The sequence below is a fragment of the Labrus bergylta genome, chromosome 14 (assembly GCF_963930695.1).
Source record: "Labrus bergylta chromosome 14, fLabBer1.1, whole genome shotgun sequence".
Classification (NCBI taxonomy): domain Eukaryota; kingdom Metazoa; phylum Chordata; class Actinopteri; order Labriformes; family Labridae; genus Labrus; species Labrus bergylta.
Window position 1 is genome coordinate 14,151,279 of NC_089208.1, and position 18,052 is coordinate 14,169,330.

The 18,052-nt window shown below is 40.1% G+C and overlaps 1 protein-coding gene across 1 annotated transcript; it reads right to left on the reverse strand.

Moving 5' to 3' along the window:
* Window positions 1–9,576: 9,576 nt before the first annotated feature.
* drd1b (dopamine receptor D1b) lies at window positions 9,577–16,703 on the reverse strand. Its single transcript, XM_020649432.3, has one exon. The coding sequence runs from the start codon at window positions 15,174–15,176 to the stop codon at window positions 13,785–13,787; it is 1,392 nt and encodes a 463-aa protein (XP_020505088.1). The 5' UTR covers window positions 15,177–16,703; the 3' UTR covers window positions 9,577–13,784.
* Window positions 16,704–18,052: the final 1,349 nt, after the last annotated feature.

An 18,052-nucleotide genomic window follows, 5' to 3' on the forward strand; every position in this document is an offset into this window, starting at 1 on the left:
CGGTTGCCTCATTGTTTTCCTATGGACACAAACATAGAGTCTATTTTCTGCCAGGATTTCCAAGATGCTAATTCCTTCTGGAAGAAAGCTCAGAATCAGTTGAGGAAACGGCGTTATGTGTTGAAGTAAATATGTCTGTAAACCTGACCTTAGTGGGAGTGGCCTGTGGTGCTGTGCATTCTGGGATTTGGTGTCTCTCATCCACATGAGCCAAAAAGGCACTTTCTGCCTTTTCTCGGCCAAGAAGGCACCACCTTCAAAATGTATTTCACATTTCTACTACATATATGACCCAATGTCAATACAGATTAATGTTTTAACTGGTGAAGTATCCCCTTAAGTTGGTCTATCATTATCAAAATATTAAACTTTCACTTGACATTGATTTATGGGAAGTCAGTCGATTATATCCCCCACCATGTGAAGGAACCTGCTCTATACAAATGGAGGGCAAGTGTCTCACATAGTGGCACAGATGCAAATCTCTAGGAAGTCACATTAGCAGTCTAACAATAGAAGCTTGCAAAAGGTAGGCCATCCCTACTTCAGAGAACAAATGTCCCTTAGATAATAAATCATCACAAAAAGGAGAGGAGAACATGAAGAGGACTATTGTCTTATTTGTTCAGTGAGTTACAAAACGTGGCTCTCGGTTAAGTTGTTTTTGTGTGGCCACATCTCCTCGTGAAAACTAAGGTCAGATTTTTTTTAGACTTCTGCGACTGTCAGCTTAACATAGAAAATGTTCCCCCTCTGGAGAGTGATCCTAAAAATAGTGCAGACGGTATATACTGTATATATGCTCCGAGACAGCAGTGGTGGGAAAATAGCATGAATTAATTTAAGGCCTGTATGTAAATAAAGTGTGATCCATAGAAAGAAGAAATAGAGAAAAGATTAATGATTCATGTAGACGTAGAAAACTATAAAAGCAGACAAATTGTACAGTGCAGGGTACATTTTTTATTAGGTAACTTCTCTTTGTGTTGAATTTACCCACATTTTAACATATACACTATCCCTATCCACTTATGGTAAAAAAGAATATTTTTAAAAAGTCAAGAGGATATTCTCAATTTTACATTATCTCTAGGGTGATTCAATTGTTTTAACAGAAGCTTTCGAAGCCTGTTTGCTCCTCTTTGAAGGGAAGGAAACTAAAGGTCAAGTGTGAGTTACAAAGAGCAAAGGCTCTTTGAGTATCTTCAATTATTCAAAGAAGATTCATGTTCATCACCTCCTGAAGCAGTGTGCAGTAAGTTCCTACATACATGCACGCACCAATGCATGCAAAAGGACCAAGAACCTCTTACTGAGGTCTGCAAAAGGTCACAAAGAGACTATAGAGAGAGCAATGATTATCAATGAAGAAGACCTCCGGTATGGTTGTAGCTTGTTATGCTAATACTAAAGGTGTCATATGTAGCATTAAACATCACAATTTTCTTTAAATGTTTGACCCAACTTCCAATGCAATAAAGAGGGTTTTTATAGGCTAGTAATGATACAAATTTAATTAAGCAGAGGCTTTTTTTATTTTAATTTCTTTATTTTACCTTTATTTTACCAGGCAAGAATTGCTTGAGATCAAATGACCTCTATTTCGAGCAAGGTCTGGCCAGAGCGACGTACATCTGAGGTTAAGTACAACATCAAGCAGGGATCTAGACAGGAGGAAACATCATTATCAACAACATTGTTATTATCATCATCATGAACTTCCGAATCAACATCAATAACATCCTCAGTATCATCATCGTTTTCACCACTATCATTAAGTGCATAGGTGTTCATGAAATACCTGATTTGAGCTTTGGAAAGGGACTCTGCAGATAAATGGCGTTAGGTAATTAATTCCACCACAGGGGGACTACAGAGGAGTGTAGCTGGTAAACTTAGGGTCCTGTTGTGAAGGTATAGGACCAGGTGCCTTTCATTGGCAGAGTGCTGTGAGCTAGAGTGAGTGTAGACCTGGACGAGGGAGTTCAGGCAAGAGTTGTTGTTTTGTGAACAAGGTTTTGAATTTCATGCAAGCAGCAACATGTGAGTCAGTTGAGAGAGGTGAAGAGCAGAGAGATGGCAACTACAGTCTGCAACTTTTGTCACATGTGATCAGAAACCTTAATCATAAACCCTTTTTCTAACAAAACAAAAGATCTCTTTATCTGCAAATTGGAAGAGCCATTTATAAGCAGCCACTGTTGAATCCAACAAACAAGAAGAGACATATTTACAATTAAATGGAAAGTAGACGAGGAGTGCTAAATATATATATATATATATATTATAGATGAAAGAGAGAAGCAGAGAGAAACAACCGTCATTTACAAAAGGGTAAAACGTAAGTAGCATTGAAATCCTTGAGTGTGAGTGTTTATTCACGCCCATGCACTGCTGAGTGCTAAGCTTTGAAGGTTTTAATAAATATAGGCTGCCATAACAGATGCTCTCTAAAATGTGCCTGTAATGAGAAACTGTCCAGCTATTAGCATGAGCTCCATAAATATTTTTCAATGTAATATTTTTCAAGTTTTGTGACGATTCATGGAGGCAGCATTCAATAGCAGGAAGTAGATATTCAGAATGTTACAGTATGTGTACAACCCTATTAATTTAGCTTCATTCCAAACCTTCAGTCTTTCATTTTACATTTCTAGACAGTTTAAGTTACAAAATACAACTCTCTGAATGTTTTAGTGCAGACTATTTTGGACAAAACCATCTGCTGTTCCAACTCAGTTTGTTCATGCATCCATATGCATGGTGGACCTGCAGATTTGAATTTGTAATGTGTTACTCCTACTCTAAAAAAATAAAATTGCTTAACAAACACTGGTTACTGGTGGTAATTTGAAACTCAAGGATAGATTTCTTAATTGATGAAAAATCTTACCAGACATAAAAGCCAGTTATCAAATCACAACCACTTCATCAGCTGTGGCAGACTGGCCATAACGAAAAACAAGAGTTTTCCCTGTCCACCAGTTGACCCTGTGGGCCTGCTGTAAGTTAAGCAACGTCAATATGATACGATTGTCAAGTCTGTTCCGTTTGATCTTAATAAGGGGCCGTAACAAAAGGCTTCTTTTGTTATTTTCTCCCTAAAAAAATCAACTTTGTCTTTATACATTTATGTTTTTTTTAACAGTGTCTACCCAACCCTTTGCTGATTTTACAACCAGTGCAGTAAGAAATCAATTGTGATAAGTAAGATGGTTGCACAGTTAGATATGAAGTCCCTATGTATAAAAAAAATCCCATTTCTTTGGATTCAAAAATTCAAAACTATCATAGGTATCATAGTGGTATTTCAATATAGTGAAAAATACAAGTTAGGAGAATGTGCTGAGGGTTCTCTCCGTGACCTTCCCCAAAGGCATCAACAAAAGAAAGAAGAGGGGACACAAACAAAGGCTCCAAACAAGTTTTTTTTGTCATGTTTTTGTGGGTGAAGTTGGTAAAAGTTTTTTTTGCAGTTTTAATTGGTCTGAACAAACCTGCCTTTAAAATGATGTAAATATTCCTCATTTCGCCCTCTTCAACCTTTTGGGAGCAGCAGACAGTTTTATGTTACGATGAGCCAAGATGAAAGTGCAGGCCCCATCTGGAAGAAGCATGATCGGGAGGGCGAAAATTTACTGAATAGCACTAGAAATATGTTTTCAAGGCAAGATGATTTTAAATGAACATTTAAAGGGGAGACTGAATTTGTGTAAGAACATGAAGTCATTAATCAAGACAGTTAGGGGTATGTTTAATAATGTGTTATGGAAAATATTGAATTACACTGCCAACACGATGAGAAGACAGGGTTTGGAGATTGTGTTGGAAGCGTGTTATCATTAAAGCGCCATGTGTTGAATTAAATAAGTAATTACTAGAGGAAAGAAAAAAAACGAAAGGGAAATGTTATGGAACAATTTTAAGTTTTGGTTAAAACAAAGAATGCATATCCATGTCCAGTCTGTTAAAACATGAATGGGAAACATGAGCCTTCAACACACATGTACTTAACATTTAAACTAATAGATAGCCTGTATGATTCATGACTTTCCAGAGTGAAATGTCTCAATGGGATATTTTTGACTTATTAAGTGGAAAGGCGGGTCAGGAGTAACTCATTAGATGGAGTAATAACTGTTCTCTATTATTATTTAATTTCTCTTAACATCTTGCTGCAGCCTAAAGTAGGACATACCGGCCGGGCCTCATGAGGGTTTGGGCATAAATTATTACCTTACAAATGAGAGGAAGCAAAGAGGAGACAGGTGTTCAGTGCAGCACAGAACATAGCAAACACAGCACCGGTCAGAAGCAGACAAAAGACAGCAGATGTGAAACAGGAACACATACACTTTGTACTCATAAAGCAGATGTAATATTTGCTCATGCTCACACCATCATTCCAAACCACTGTTTCTCCCCATATCCAGTCAGAAAGTTGAGCAGTGGTAGCTGTATACCTCTGCAAAGACAGTTCGGTCTTATATATGTTAAGTCTCATAAATTAATTCAGTGTAAGACATGGCCTCATCTTTAATTCAACTGAGAGACTTCAACACACATGAATTAGAGATCGTCTGAGACTGTCCCAGGAAGGAGTCTTGAGCCCCTCTGGTTGAGGGGGGAGTTTGTTTGGCAGTAGTTGCCTAAGAACAGACATCTTTCAAAATTGGTGTATATTTATAACGATGCCTTCAGAACAAATTCTTACATTTTGACAAAACACTAACATATTGGGGCTTTAAAAGCTGTCATGGCAAACCTTTAGTGGCAGTTGCCAATCTATTCATCCACAAGTTATAGAGCTTCATGAATTTATATAGCTTCTGACTAACCGAGAAAAGATGGAGTTATGGAGAAATGTAACAGTGCACAGGGGTTTCTCAGGCACACGTGTTACTTTTATACTTCTAAGTAGAACATCTATAGTTGTATTATCTTCATTTTGAACCCATTCTTGACATTAATAGCTGAGATTTGGAAAACTTGTGGCTGTCTACTTTGCAAGCCTCTGCAAACACAGCAACATTCCCAGGTGACATCCAGTTCCAGCCTAATATTCACCTTGAGTGTTTGTGTCTCCAAAAACTCTTGAGGGAAATAACTTTGGTTGTTAGCTTTAACTTTGTTAGCCAGCCAGTTGCTACTTGTCTGGTATTGGTGGGCAGATAGAAAACATTCAGTATAGGCGAGATATAGACCAAAGCAGAAAATGCAGCAAATGTGGGGTATGAATAAAACATTATATCATGCAGGAGGGTGAAATCTTGCTCCATAAATTCTCAGTTTCCTTAGAAAAATAAATCTACCTGCTCTTTGCTTTGTCCTACTGGATCTGTTTTACTTCAGTGTTAACAAAGAAAAAGCCCTGGGAAGCTGCCATTCAAATCATAAAACTTTTATTTCTTCTTTAGGGAAATATAATGTATTTATCTGCTTCAAATGTTGTATACTCAAATGACCCTATGTTGTCTGTCTTTGCAGCTCTTACCAAAAAAAACCAACCAAAAACACCTGCTAACTCCAGACTTAGTTACTGTAAATGACTTGTTAATAATTGTTTAGTTTTGCAATTGAATGAAAAGTATGTCTGCTCCCGTGAACTTTTCTTTTAGGAAACAGCCTACTTTATGTTTTAGTATTTTACTTCATGACTGATGCAGTTGTAATAAAAGAAAAGGCCCAGCTAGATCAATTTGTAGATGAGATAACAGGAGAGGAGAGGAGAGGAGAGGAGAGGAGAGGAGAGGAGAGGAGAGGAGAGGAGAGGAGATGAGAGGAGAGGAGAGGAGAGGTCCATATTTGGGCAGACATAAAATATGATGAAGCCTTTAATGTAATGACATGTAGACATATGGACAAATGACTTCAACTTCCCAGAAAAGAGTGTGTATCTCTAAGGATCAGTGATAGAGAAATATATTTTACAGGAAGACTTGCGGTTATCTTATAGAGGTTATATTTCCATGACCAGTTTGCATAAAAAATAATTGTGATTTGTTTTACAAAATGAATGTTCATTTGTGAGCAAAACAAGAAACAAACTTTGAAATCTTTGGATAAACATGACTTTAAATACTTCACCCAGAATCTTATACAGAACCTCTGTAAAAACAATGTGCTGGAGTTTTGTTCCCGGCTGAAAAGTGTTAACCATAACTGATAGACTACGGTCAGAAGGAGAGAGTCCTTTGTCCACAGCTTTAAAACAGAGTCAGTGGTCACACATGTCTCTCACGTAACCCGTTGATTTGTTGTGGTGGTTCCTCGGTATAAGGTCAGAGTCGGTCTCAGGACTTCATATATCAGTATATCAACTTTTACACTGTCGTAATTGTGCATAGCAGAGCTATATTTCTTACTTATTTTGTGTTTTATTTGTTCCTCAGGGGAGCAGAGGAGTCAAGCACATGCTATAAAAGTGATCAAAAGCTCCAGTGCCTCGGTGTTCAGTGACACTTGAGTAATGTTAGAGCTATAGCTGACAGAAAAGGCAGAAAAAGAAAATGTGCTGGCAGGGTCAGAAGTAAAGAAACCACTCTAGGCCACATACTTTCATGTTTCATAAAATGTGAAGATGAAATTAGATTTATCAAATAATAACTCTAGCCCCATGGGAAAACGACTGGTTGACAAGACAGTTACAAACAACCGATATTGTGACTCTTCAGATCGTAGAGAAGAGGTGTAGAACTGTCAGGGAACTCTGATAAACATGTGGCAAAGTTCAATGCAAAAGGATTTGACTTTGCTTCTTTCTTAATTATCACATTATTTTGACATATAAGCTCAATTTTAGATCTAATTGGTAAGCAGTGCAAGTGTAAAGGAATTTTGGCAAACTAATCTTTACAACAGGAGTCATAAAGAGCAACTGTCTCTTCATTTAATGATTTCCTGGACTGTCCTCTTTATTACCTACCAACTGGTGATTATTATCTTTGAGAGAGGTGTGATTGCCTTTAAGCAGATGTTCTGCTATTGATGTTTTCTTTTATTGTATGTAGGTGTGATTTCCTTTAAGAGGAGGGTTTGCTCTACTTAAGATCAGTGTAAGGTAACAATCGACAGAGAACCATGTCCAACGTGTTCTTTCCGTGATCACGTATAAAAAGGTTTCCCGAATCATATCACATCATGTTCATATTTCTTTTGAGAACTAGCAGCTAATGTTCCCTGCATTCTTAAAGCAACAAAAACATGTAAATCTCCCACTTATAATAATAATTATGATGATGATAATCTGCCCAGATTGTGCTATTTGAGGATCAGAAATATGATGGTAGAAATAATTCATTCATTGGTACTAGCTCTGTTTAGACATGAATATAAATGTGTCTTTTAAGCCCGTGTCCATTTGTTCCATCCCTCAAAAATTAATCAGCAAATGCGGAGGACTCTGTTCTTTTCTGGAAAGGATGCTGCCTGCTGCTTCTGTTAAGTTGGGGATGAGCAAAGCAGCTGAATGAATGCTGACATAGTTACATAAGCACATAACAGCAGGCAATGCACGCACAAACACACACTTATACACACATACACATATGAGAACAACACTATGTTACATTTGGCTTCCTGCAGTCTGTCATTAACCTTGACTGTGTTTCCACTGAGACCCAACTCCTCCCTATCGCTCTCTCAGGCTGGATCAGGATTGGTTGAATATCAATACATATGGCTAACATGGGATGTGCCAGTATATCAGAAAGGCAGGGAAATGATGATGGCCTTATGTTTTGGTTTTTTTACCCAATCCAGATTTGATCAATATGTGTTTCCAAACATTTGTAAATAGCATTACCTCACAGATAGCTTGACCTCTTAAAATTAACCACCCTGCTTCTGCCTCTCATTGGGCTGAAATGAATATAATCTTTCACATATCAGGTGGCACACTACTGTAAAATAATACTTGACATGACAAAGAATGCTCATACCACCTGAGAAAAGTTGAGGCATACCGTTCTAATACAACTGTATGTTAACGACAGTGTTGTATGGTTATGTTCTAAATATATATATATATATTTTTTTTAAGATTTATTTTTGGGCTTTTTATGCCTTTAATGGAGAGATAGGACAGTGGATAGAGTCGGAAATCAGGGAGAGAGAGTGAGGAACGACATGCGGGAAAGAAGCCACAGGTGGGATGTGAGCCCGGGCCGCCCACTTGAGGCTCCAGCCTCCATACATGGGGCGAGCGCACTAACCACTGCGCCACCAGCGCCCCGATGTTCTAAATATTTTTGAAACAAGTATTCAACTAGAATCAAGAAGAAAGAACTAAAGAACTCAACATGTTGTTCTGTAGAAACATAACACGTGTGATTCATTTTAACTGGATTTCAAAATGTCGATGCCATCGTTACCTCTGTTGACATTATTGCGATGTGAATGCTCTCTGGCACAGACAGAAATTCAAAAAAATATATTTCTTCTCCTCAGTAATAAATCTACTGATTACTATTTGGATTTCTGCAGCTCTTCTGCCTGAATCAAATTTCATTATGAATAGACTCCAAATGGTTTGTGACCAAAATCAGGCCGATGTTATTTAAAGCAGCACCTGCAGCAAGACAGCAGTCAGCAGAGGAAATAGTACATTTTTACTCTGCTGTTTTCTTTCACAGGTGACACTAACCTTAAGGTACATTTTGGTTATACTGACTCTTTCATAATATATACAAAGAAAATGCACAGAGGCATGAAAGGATATTCGGCATTAAAGACTTATTATCTCACAGGGGAATCTTAGCCTGCTTAATTCACCCAGGATACTTCTTTTTAAAGCGGTGCCTTGAAGTATAACTCAAGGATCAGACAGTTTGACTGTGAGGTTTTTGGTTTTATCAAATCTTTTTGTCTTGCTTATTTTCCACCTCAGGTTAAACCTGATGAAACAAACTCCAACCAAGAGAACTGCAAAGAGGTTCTCGATCATAATTCTAGTCTCTATAGAGGGGAAATAAAAAGGCAGGAAATAAAAGCTGTGGGCTAGACCCATTTCAGACACTTACAAGTCTAACTTTGATGTGACTGATCAGAAGGGAAAAATGAAGGAAGGTTAAAGAAGTGAGAGACTTTCTCCGAAACATTGTACTTCCCACCCTGTGCTAATTGAGGAATAAGTTTGCAAATTAATTTCTCCTTTAATGAGCATGTATTGATAACAAAGATGTCAAATGTGAATATAAGCTCTTGAGTATTTGAGTTATCTGTGAAAGAGTCAGCTCAAATTTACTGCTCAAATTTAGGTTAACGAACGAGGCGGATGGCAGAGCAGAGAAAGAGGACGTGTCAACTGTCAAGTGGCCGTCAGGTTATGTAAATGCGGGGCGAAGGCAGGAACACAGCCGAGGACACCGTGCTCAGGGAGCTGGAAAAAAATATGCGTCACTGTTCAAAATCAATCCCCCATCGATCCTGTGCAATGACATGATCTTCCAATAAACACAACGCCCCAATCTCATCCACACACACACACACACACACACACACACACACACACACACAAATGCGTACGCACACAAACACACACCAACCAACCTTTCAAATGAACTCAGTAAGCATAGCTGAAAAAAAAATACATACATGTTTATTTAACAAGAAGGGCACATTTTTTTTTAATACAAACTGTAAACTAAATACTGTATTTATTCCAAGGGGTTATAATCTTTGACATCACTTTCATGAATGAACACCAGAAACATATAAATAAATATATAAATAGTCAGCGACTGGTACTGCAAATTAAAATCCCCCACTGGAGAAGAAAAAAAACATACAGTAAATTTGCTTCACACTTTAAGGATTTTTTTTGAAGATAAAAAGCACTTGTGTTCATCACGACTACATTTTGAACATCATTGTACAATACTCTATCCCTCAATTCCTTCCGAAATACTGCTATTATATTTTTTACATGAAGTTGACGTTGAGGTAGGGACTCTGTTATTATCTGTTTTGGACAGCTTATATGAGTTGAAACATCCCTTGAGTCCCTCGTTTGGCCGTCAGTGGAAGAGGAGTGATGCTGCACTGTCAAATTTGCTTAAGTTGTCATACGTCATGTAACTACACTGACTGAGAGTCCGTGTTCTGTCACTACTGCTCCCCAAAGCAACATGTGCAGCCTGGAGGGAACGCTCCAGATCAAACTAAACATTTCGCTTGTGGAACTGTTGGCCAACATAGCCCTCCCTCCTCTTAAAAACCAAAGCAGTGGCATCTGGAGAGGGATGACTCACCTAGTTGACAAGGTGAGGGCTCAGGGGGGGTTACAGGGAGCCACAATACTGCAGAGATTTCAACTTTCAGCTGGAGGTATGCTTCTATTGATGTAGAATATATGAGAACACATGTGACAAACTTGTAAATGCCAATCATGTCTCAAGAAATGGCAGATTAATCTCTAGATCATGAAGACTAACCCCTGAAATTCAGCTTATAAAACACTGGTAGAATCACAGCATAACCTACAGAACAACCACATTAAGCCAAACATTTTATTTTGGCAACAGCAAGAATATCAATATACTTATAGTTATAATTATAAAACTTCCAGGTGGGGCTTTGATTAAGAGCATCTGGAGTCAAACTGTAGAAGGGAAACATTACGCCCTGTCTGTTCAATAATAAATTCAGTCTGTGCCAACATCGAGGATGCTCATCAAGTCGACAGAGGCAGCCAAGAGAAAAGAGAAAGAGATGGAGAAAAAGGAGATAGGAGGGTGGAGGGGGTGAGAAAAGGGGAATGGATGGTGGGAGAGGCACATCTTCCCCAAGGCATTTCCCGTCCATGTCCAGTCCGGACAGATTATGTGCACAACATGTATTTGTTGCATGTTTGAGCCAGCTTGTGTTTGAAATAATATGGTGAAATCAAGAGGAATGAGTGTAAAAAAAAAAGGAGGACCATTTAGCTGGTACAGATGAGAATTTCTTCAGCAATGATACTTTAGTTTAAAAAATCTGAAAAGACACAGGACTTAAAGTTAAGGAAGTCATGGTATTTATAGGTTATTGGGGATAAAAAGTATATTTTTGTATTACAATAAGACAGACAATTCCCATTCATAAATGTCTATTTTAAATATGGGTGCACCCAGCCGAGGACAGGGAGGAAAATAGACAATGGGTTGCCACTGTGTCACAAGCTGAGCCATGTATTGAGCTAAAAGCTTTCCACCCCTTTGTTGCCATCTAGATAGAATTGGATTTTCCAGAGCAGGAAAATCAAATGCTTCATTCAAGACCAATTGCTTTCTATTGGATTAGCTCTTGCTTTCCCTGATGTGCAACAGTTTCACGCCTACATAGACACACAGCACACAGTGGAAGTGTTGTCAGGAAGCATGCTGCACAGCAAGTTTCCTCAGCAACACCAAACATGGCAGATATATACAGGATTTGACCAGACAGCTAATTATGTCTGGATGTGGTGATAATGTGTGCCACCCATACACTTTGCATTTATTCAAACTCTAAAAAATAAAAAAAGTACAGTTCAAACGGATTCAGCTTACTAAAGCAGCACAGCAATCCACAAATCTGTTTGACATTACATTTTTTATCATTTAGGTGGGAAAATAAATCATAAGCTCATATTTTTCAGTTCTTTCTCCTGTGGATGATTTGCTGAGTACAGCTACAAAAATAAGATAATTTAAAGTTACTGTTGGGAGTTTTAAGCTTGTTATGAAACAGACTGGGATTAATACTGATGGCTTTATATGACCTTCAAAAGCAAACAAGTCAATCAGCAACTAGATTTACTATGTCTATAAAATATTTTCCAACACCTGTTTCTGCCAGCGGGACAGTGTCAGATGAGCAAGTTACAGCATGTTGCCAAAACAGGCTTTGTTTACAATTTTTAATGGCAAAGATTCCCGGTAAGTAGTGACTGATGAAAAACAGCAAGATAATTATGTTTTTTTATAGTAAATACTACTTTAACATACAGGAAGACAATACCAGCCCTGCTTTTTGGGGTCGCCAAGATCGACACCAAATAAAAGTTACTGACGGTAGTTTTAAAGCCGGATTATGTTACTTTTGAAAGAACTTAATCCACTTGTAATCTAGCAATAGAAAAGTTGAATTCCTAAACAATGAAATAGACAGTTTCTCAAGTTCGCGCCCCAATCGGTTTGCTGCTCCAGCCAGTTTGGTTCTGGTATGCAAAGTAATAAAAATACATTTTGGTAGAAGCTTATGAAAGTCAATTTCCAACTACTATTGTTAAAAAATATTTTAGAATTCACCATCATCGGTAATTGACCCATAAGGAAACACTGGCCAATATTATCCTAAGAACAAAACACAAGCATAAAACTTGGAAATATTAAGTGTTCGATATCTTGCATGTTACTCTCACTATGTTGGTTTTGTCTTGGGCTCCAGCCCTGCAAACACAGTGGTTGTCACACTGCATGCTTCACATTGCTTACTACAGCACGGCATGGCTCCCAGCATGAGCAATTTACTAAATCAGATATCTGCGACTTTTCAAAAGGTCACTAAGTGTCACTTGCATTGTGGCTGAGTGAACTCTGCTGTAGTTGTGCCTCCTCTGTCCAATAGTGGGAGTGTAAGTTCACAGATTTAAATTCCTTTTTCAAGTACAGACTGGCAGCATCTGCCAAAAATAGAATCATTAGTGTCGCTTTAAGTGATCTGAGTAAGGACTTGAAATGGAGGGATGCCAAAGGGGAAAATATGAAGAAGAGGCAGACTGAAAAATAAAGATAAAAGGGAAGGTATAGTACAAGTGTAAATGACCTTGCTGACTGAGGGAATGGTGAGTAGGAGAGTTGAGTGAGGAGGTGGACAACAGACGAGAAATAGGGTCAGCGAGGGAGGAAGGGACTTGCTGTCTGAAGGAAAAGAAGAGCAGATAGCACGGCCCAAGAGAGGCTTTGCTGAAAAGCAGAGGGGGAGAAGGGAGACAAAGCTAATGAAAACTGGGAGTAAGGAGAGGAAATGGTGGAAACTTCAGGTGAGCTAGCCTGATCATTCCCCAGGTGGGCATGACTGGGGCCGGTTGAGAAGAGGATGCTGGGGGAAGTGGACCATACAAGTGACTTTTTTCTGTCCTTATCTTTCTCTTTCACACTCAAGAAATTGGTTGGACCTTTGAGCTTGTGGGGTCTTGGAATCAGAATATTGGTACTTTGGTGTCTGAAGCAACTCAAATTACCACAGCAATACAGGTGTTTTGATTTTGAAATTGACTTCATTCAAATGTATTATAGAGAAATAACTGCAATAAACTGATCAAACTGTACCAAAACCATTTTACCCACACTGCTCCCTCATCCATTAAAACACATATAAAGCACCTACTTACAAGACATTTTGCTAATAGTAACTACATCTTCCTTCACATACTGTGTTAAAGTCCCCCCAGGATTGTGTCAGTACTGTACAATACACACATGCGGATGTATACATCTTTGTACATATGAAAAATGTATACATATGCACATAACTAGTGTTCTGCTTTTGTTTTTGTATTATCAACATTTATCATCAAATGGGTCAATTTCATCAATAAATGCTGAATGTATTTTGCAGATAGTTATATCCAGGATAAAGTGCCTTTACTTTGAAACATTCTGTAGGTTTTTGTTGACAGTCTAAAGGTCCTGTATATCCCCACTCACTGTTTTTCTGTCAGGCATGTTCTTTGATGTCTCTCTGTTTCCCTTAGCTGTCCTGTGTAAGCTTTTCTTCCCTTTGTGCGCACATACATGCCTCAGATCCAACTTTGCCTTTCCTTAACATGTCACGGCTTTATGCTGTCCATTCTGTGTGATGGGATTGATCTTTTCCAGTGTGACCTCTGTGTCGCTGTCTAAATTCCCAGAGATGGCTGGGGAGACTTTCTCCAGCACATTGTTTGCCATCCCCACCTCGATCTCCCCTCCACATCCATCCTTCTTCTGTAACTCCTCCTCCTGGGACAGGATGCTGTGGGGGATCACATAGCTGGCTGAATGGTTTCCCTCCTTAGGGATGTGACTCCTGGGCTGATACTGACTGTTGGGGTTTGAGGTAGGGGCACCCATGTTGTTGTTAATACTGACAATCTCGATGGCATTGCTCCCTGGGCAGAGCCTGTGGCAGCCCAGGAGGATGGAGAAGGCCTTGCGGAAGTCGGCATTGAAGGCATAAATGATGGGGTTGAGCGAGGAGTTTGCCCAGCCGAACCACACAAACACATCAAATATGGTGGAGCTTATGCAGGGGAATTCAGTGGAATCTTCTGGCACCTCACAGAAAGGAATTATGCAGTTGAGGACAAAGAAGGGCAACCAGCAGCACACAAACACTCCCATGATGACTGAGAGTGTCTTTAAGACTTTGGTTTCTCGCTTAAACGACATTTTGAACGAACTCTCGCTCTCCATGTTGGAACTATTCCCCATGCTGCTGTGACGGTTTTTGGCACTCTCAGCCGCCCGCTCCAGTGCAGATATTCTCCTGATCTGTTTCTGGGCGATGCGGTAGATGCGGGTGTAGATGACAAGCATAATAGCCACGGGAATGTAGAAGCTGATAAGGGAGGAGGAGATGGCATAGGTCCTGTTAAGGCTAAAGTCGCAGTTGTCAGGGGGCAGATCTTCAGGAAGAGTTCCATTTAAGTCTGCGTAGGTGGTGGTCTGAGCTTTGTGCCAGTCAAGCTGGACAGGAATAAAGGAGATGAGGATGGACAGAGTCCAGGCCACGCTCATCATCAGACACGCCACTTTTGGGGTCATCTTGCGTTCATAACGGAATGGGCTCGAGATGGCCCAGTAACGGTCAACACTAATGACACACAAGTTTAAGATGGAGGCAGTGGAGCACATGATGTCAAACGCCACCCACACATTGCAGAATGCGCCGAACGGCCAGAACCCCATGATCTCCATCGCTGCCTTCCATGGCATTACCAAGACAGCCACCAGAAGGTCAGAGATGGCCAGTGAGATGACAAACAGGTTGGTGACCTTGGACCTCAGGTGTCGGAATTTGGTAACGGCAACACATACAAGTGTGTTGCCTAGCAGTGTGGTGAAGATGAGGAGGGAGAGGAAGCATCCTGTCAACACGCGTTTAGATGAGTCTCTATCTCTCTGCGCCAGAAGGTGCTTGCCATCTCGAACTGTTGAGAAATTCTGATCCATTGTTTCTATTTCACACTGCTAATAAAGTGAGAGAGGGGGTGGGTGAGGGGGGTGTCAACAGTCACCCCATCACATCCCCAGCCCGCAGCAGCTGCGCCTCTCTGGGGAGGAGTTTTAAGCAGACGGTGTAGCTGGTGGGGAGGTCAACTGTCTCGGCACCAGCTCTCCCACGGACTGGGTCATCCATAGGCTCCTTATCACAACCACCATCCTTGCACAAGAGCTGCTATAAATATTTCAAAATAGTCCCTTCAGAGATATGCCTCCCAAAAATGTCTGGTTCGGAAATTCCTGCAGCAGCAGCACAGACAGCAGACATTCTAGTTTGAGGAGTAGGAGCTGTTTGTCTTCAAATCCGCACTTTATGAAAAAATATAAAGCAACAAAAACTTATATATGAAATACCGTTCTTTTTTCTACTCTTACTGTATGCCTCTTTTGTAGAGCCCTCAGCGAAAGTTTCACACAATATCGTTGCCGAGCTGTTGAGTAAACAGAGGCTCGGCCAATCATTACCCTTATATACCTCCTCATCAATAACATCTATTGATGTTTTTTTGCGCTGCGTTTATCTGATTTGTTTAATGATCCTCGAGGCGTGTCTGCGTGATAATATTGGTGCATGTATCGACGCTGATGCGCCCCAGCTGTAGGTGTTGCTTTTCATTTATTTATTTCAATGCAGCTTCCTGTCAGTCCATGGAACAGTCTCAAACAAACGTTTCCACCTGAGTGCTTAGCCAAAATCATTCTGGCTGCAAAAGCTTCAAAAGTCTCAGGAGTCCCTTTTTAAAAAACGGATGTGCAGCTTACAGGTCTGTTTCGTCACATGTGGGAAAGCACATAAATGTTGCTGATCTTCCGTTTATGGTGACATGTCGCTGTAATCCACATGCGAGCTCTTTTTTTTTCTCTTTGAGTTTAGTTTGCGTGCCAATTTGTGCGGACGCAGCAAAACGTCCGCTCCACTTTCAAAAACATTCAACATCTATTTTTGTAGTCCACCGAAATGACACTTGGCAGCGAAATATACGAGTTGCATGAGGCGCAGTTTGGTTTAATTATTATTTTGTTTCAAGTTGTTAAATTGTAGACTCGGTGCGCTGCACTATGTGCATGAAGAGGATCAGGACGTCTTCAGTTGGCATGAAAATCACCCAACAAATCCGAAGATTGAAAAAATTGAAAAATTCCAACTATTGAAGTGACAAATTGAAACATACAGTCTCCAAAAATCCACATTCCCTCGGCATGCATCCAACTTGTATCTTGGTACCAATCGAAGGAGAAGGAGCTCACCCTCTCTGCACTCTCCTCCATAGGGAGCCAGTCACTCTTCCCTCCTTTTGCCACGATCCTCAGGTGTTTTTATTAGTCCTATTCGTTTTTCCATTCTTTATACTTGCAACCATCAGTTACCCTGTAATGTGTCTGCGGTGCGCCCGTGCCGCCGGAGAGTGATCGTAATGACTCTGGTCTCTGCAAGCCCGTTTTTCATGCGCCCTCCTCTCTCTCCGCTCAGCTGCTGTGCGCCACGGTCTTTGCCACAACTGCTCCATCCATTCAGGGAGGCTGTGAGGGAAAAAGACTAAACAAATTACCTTCAAACAATGCATTAATTTCCTCAAGAGTTAAGCCTCATGGTGTGTCATGACAAAAAATACATACCATTTTTTGGAAAAATTTAGAAGCAAATAGAAAGTTAAATGCTGAATTAATGTTTCTGTTTTTAAAATGATGCACATGTTTTGCAAAATGAAAGAAAGAAAGCCAAATAATATCAGTGTCATTAAGTCACAAAAAAGTGAAGAGGAGCTCAAACTGAAGGTGCCTGGATGTCCTAAGATGAACTTGTACCCAGCAGGCATACATGCAAAGGCACAATGAGGCCATCTACTGGATGTAAAATAGTGGGAGATGATGTGGGAATATGTGTGTGGTGTTGGGGGGGGGGGGGCAGAGCTGTTGTATTAACGTCACCTCAATAAACATGACAGAACAATTCTGAATTACATTAGAGTCCCATGAGCCACGTTGCAGCAGGAAGCAGACCCATGGAGTAAAAGACACAGAGGGTTCAGATATGTGTGTACTGTAAGAGTGTGTGTGTGTGTGTGTGTGTGTGTTTGTGTGAGGTGAGGGGGTGTGAATGTAAATTACAGAGGCTAATGTTATCATGGTGCTTGCTGCCGGTAGGCCTGGACAGTTTTCATATTAAGTATTTAGCGAGTTGAAATACTCAATGGTATCTTTTACCCCGTGTGTGTGTGTGTGTGCACGTGTGTGTGTGTTTGTGTGTGCGCGCGTGTGTGTGTGTGCGCAACTATGACTCTGCATATCTGTGGCTTTGTGGCACATGTGTGTTTGGAAAAAAATACATGTATTTGTGTGCATACTTGTGCATGTCTGTGTGCTTGTGTGTGTGTGAGTAATGCATGTAGACAAGCTAAGTGTAAGAGGCCTGGCAGACACAACGCCCACATTTCCCTGTAGCACTGAGCCAGGGTGTGCGTGCAGCCGACAAAGTTCAAACCAAGACCACGTCACACACAAACACACACAAACACAGACTTGCTCGCTCACTCACTCACACACGCACACACAACCAGCCATGCAGGGTAATTTATGTCTGCTCCAAAAAGCAAACAAAATAGAAGGAAATAAAAGAGAATAGACAGAAATGTCTTTTTTGGATGACTTTTTGCCACATGCATACATTGCTTAAATCTTTCATTTTTCCTGTAGGCTTATATTCATTACAGTTTCTGGACAGTGATGCTATGCCATTTGATTTTTATGATAGCCTGCACAAAAAAAAACCCATTAAAAACTAAACCCAGCGTGCTCTAAAAACAAAACGAATAAATCAGCTCCAG